Genomic DNA, 3,945 nt, shown 5'->3' on the forward strand with positions numbered 1-3,945 from the left:
CCGGGTACTACGCAACTAGGCTGCCTGATCGACTCCCAGGTTTACTGACACCATTTTGGTTGCTGCAGAGGCCTGTTTTCGTTAAATAACTTATCCTATTTTATTTTTTATTTTAATTTTTTTTCCATTTTTTGGCAAATAACTTATTTAATGATTTATTTTCATTGTCACCCCGATCTTCGGTCTGCAGTCGGGGGTACTAGGTTCCGATCCTGTCCATATGTCGCTTGGTTGCAAGATAGGGTTTGGAGAAGGTTATGACAACAACGTATGACAGAAGTGTCAAAAAGTATCTTCTGTCAAATAGGACACCAAAAAGAAAAACCTTGCCTTGGGTTATCAAGGGTTACAAACCAATTACTATGCTTTGTGTGTTTTACTGAAACTTTGAAAAAGGGTCGGAGTTACAGTAACCATTTACTGACGATACTACGCAAGAAAACAAAAAGTGCTAACCAACATGATCATTTTTCAAAAAACTGGAACACTTGTTATTTAGAAAGTAGTTAGCCTTTGTTAGTAAGTAAGAGACATAAAACATCTAAGAAAGTTTTTAAGCTCCCAGGGTCTGCATATATATATATATATATATATATATCAATCCTAGTGGCTGCAGAGTGGCGGGTGCCACTGGCCACTTAAGCAATAACATCCCAATAATATAACAACAATCTACTTAGAGATACTATAAATATATCATTTGCCAAAATATGGCAAGAATAATGAGTAAGAAATAAAGAAACAGAAGTTATTTAACGAAAAACAGCTTTTTTCTGTCAACATAGTGGGTGCGTAGTGGCCAGTGCCAGCAGAGGCTGTCACCATAGTGGGTGCGTAGTGGCCATTGCCAGCAGAGACTGTCAACATAGTGGCTGTGTAGTGGCCATTGCCAGCAGAAACTGTCAACGTAGTAGCCGGTGTCAGTAGAGACTGTCACCATAGTGGCTGCGTAGGGGCCGTTGCCAGCAGAGACTCTCGCCATAGTAACTGCATAGTGGCCAGTGCCAGCAGAGACTGTCACCATAGTGGCTGTGTAGTGGCCGTTGCCAGCAGAGACTGTCACCATAGTGGCTGTGTAGTGGCTGGTGTCAGCAGAGACTGTCATCATAGGGGCAGCGTAGTGGCCGCTGTCAGCAGAGACTGTCATCATAGGGGCAGCGAAGTGGCCAGTGCCAGCAGAGACTGTCACCATAGTGGCTGCGTAGTGGCCGTTGCCAGCAGAGACTGTCACCATAGTGGCTGCGTAGTGGCCGTTGCCAGCAGAGACTGTGTAATGGCCGGTGCCAGCAGAGGCTGTCACCAGAGTGCAGTGTTTTTCAACCCTGGTCCTCAAGGCACCCTGCCCTGCATGTTTTAGATGTTTCCCAGCTGTCACACACCTGTTATGAATTGATAGCAGATTATCAGGCTTTGCTGAACTGCAATCATCTGAATCAGGTGTGCTGAACCTCAGAAACATCCAAAACATGCAGAGCAGGGTGCCTTGAGGACCAGGATTGAAAAACACTGCCATAGTGGCTGCATACTCTGACACTCTCCCTCCTAGTTCAGGATATAGAAGCAACACCAACGTAGCATCTCCAGACCTTCTGCATTACATTACAAAGCACAGTCTACTGTGTATATACACAAATAAATGTTGCAGTGTTAAAGTAACACTTTAAAAGTACATTTGGTCCCACACTAAGTCCAATTATGATCTGTATAATGATAAAGACACATACAGAAAAAAATTGTCCCTACACTATGTTTAAAATACCAAGAATTATTATTCAGCAGCAAAATTGAATCAGTTTATTACCATTTACATTAAACTCTGAAATTATATCCATATTTTTTTTACATTTGAAAAACAATGAACCAAAATTATATATACTGTACATCCTAGAATGTGTTGAGGCAAAAAGAATAACAACGTTGGGCATATGGGAAAGTAACAATATTACATAAAGTAGTAGTAGCAGAACTGGTGGCAATAAGTGTAGTGACATTGTCATTATTAATGTTATAGTAATAATGTCCCTAATTTAGCATATTATATTTTAAATTACAACTCTTTGGTCTTGAAATCCATATAATTTTAATCAAGACATAATTTCCACAATTTCAATTTAGAAACCAGGGGTAGACATATAAATGACCAGTCATTAATCTTCAGATTAAAATGAAATCCATATTTCAAATGTAGTCATTAAACTAGTTCTTTTACTTCCAACTTTTTCTGACAGATCCAAGTTTTGTGTATGGAGTTTAAGAGACTGCTTTTGTTTGATTGCATGAGTGGTAGGTACTAATGCTAACACTAATGCTGAAAAATTCTGCAACAGAATACATGTGATCATTTTTTCAGCTGGATCCTCTTTAAAGATAAGGTCATTTTTTTTTATTGATATTTACTAAAGTCTTTCTTTAGACTGAACTCTCTTTCTCATTCCAGTGTTTCAGACCCAACTATGCAAGCTCAATGAACGTGTAAACAACTAGTAATTTAAGTATACAAGTTTTTCAGACAGATAAAAAATGTTTTATAAAATTTTACTGACATGACATTCTAAGAGCCAAAATTTTTTAGATTGGTTGTTTGTGGAAGCAAGCATAAATACGGTGGGAATAGACAAGATATGTCCAATTTTTAATGACTCGTTTTGACCAATGAGTCATTGATCACAATGAGATCAATATAACTATAAGCTTAGGTCATTTATAGATACTTAAATTAAGGAATGTGCACAGCATGATAAATGTTAACTTTGGCCAAAGAGGCATTTGGAAAAAAAATTATTTCCTGCTTTGAATACACTTCTAGCGAATTCTGAAATTCCCTGCAGGGATAGCTTTACTTCCAGAGGTATTCACTCACTATTAACAATAATACAGATAAAATAAACAAGCGATCTAATTGAAAATCCTGTGGAGGAAAAGAGAAAATACTTTTAAACTGTCCAATAAACTAACATTATGGCCTGGTTTTATCTTTACATTATTTTCACATTTCTATCAAGCAAATTGATATCTATATGTTATTTCATTAAGCCACCTTAAATACAAAAAAATGCGTTCACTACAGTTCACAAATAAGATCAAACTAACATCAGAAAGAGAGAGGATATTAGCATATTTAAACAAAAAATTATAACCAAATAAGTACACCACAAAAGGTTAAAAAACGGATGGAAAAAAGTCTCAGGAACATTCAACATTCAACATTCATACATTAATGCATTGCATGGAACAAAGCTGGAATAGTCTGGTGTTTTGCTGTTTTTATTTATTACAAATTTTCCTTGAGCCATTTAATGTAGTTGTCTGTCATGCGACGTGCAATAAGAAAGTCAGTTGGCCACACTGTGAACATCAGTGCGCCATGAAATCCTGAGTCATAGTGCTGGTGTGTTACCTCAACCCCCGCTGCTTGGAGTCGTGTAGCATACATGATCCCATCATCTCTAAGAACATCATACTCGCACGTCAGAATGTAGGCCTTGGGCAGAGAGTTTAAGTCTGCATCAGGGACGAGCAAAGGCGATGCCCTCGGGTCGGCGAATAGCTGAGACGGTCCATCCATCCCATTCCCATCGTCTCCAAGTCCCTGTGCTACAGCAGGAGCACTGTAGTTGTATTCTTTGTGATATACTTCTGGAAGAAAGGCGCTCCAGTTCACAAACTTCAGCAGCCTCGAGGACTCTGGGCTGTTGTGTGCATTGGCCATCATGGCTCTAAAGAGGGCTTTATTGCTAGTGAAATACTCGCTCCAGAACCGCACCATGAGAGTGCGTGGCAGAATGGGCATGTCTTGATTCTGCTGATATGAAGGCGTCTTGAGATCCAAAGCCTGGAGCACTGGGTAAAGGAGCGCCTGAGCCCTCAACTTGATCTGCTGCCCAGGCTCTTTTTGAAGCTGTGAAAAGACACATTAATAAATAAGGGGCTTTTCAATTAAAAAAA

General features: G+C 39.1%; 1 protein-coding gene across 1 annotated transcript in view; it reads right to left on the bottom strand.

Moving 5' to 3' along the window:
• Positions 1–3,201: 3,201 nt before the first annotated feature.
• LOC107081884 (arylacetamide deacetylase-like) overlaps positions 3,202–3,945 on the bottom strand; it is a 19,338-nt gene continuing 18,594 nt past the window's right edge. The window contains exon 5 of the mRNA XM_015370230.1: positions 3,202–3,898. Within this exon, the coding sequence (XP_015225716.1) occupies positions 3,272–3,898 (627 nt within the window). The 3' untranslated portion in view covers positions 3,202–3,271. The remainder of the gene's footprint in view (positions 3,899–3,945) is intronic.

Source organism: Cyprinodon variegatus, unplaced genomic scaffold, assembly GCF_000732505.1.
Source record: "Cyprinodon variegatus isolate N-32 unplaced genomic scaffold, C_variegatus-1.0 Scaffold44, whole genome shotgun sequence".
NCBI lineage: Eukaryota > Metazoa > Chordata > Actinopteri > Cyprinodontiformes > Cyprinodontidae > Cyprinodon > Cyprinodon variegatus.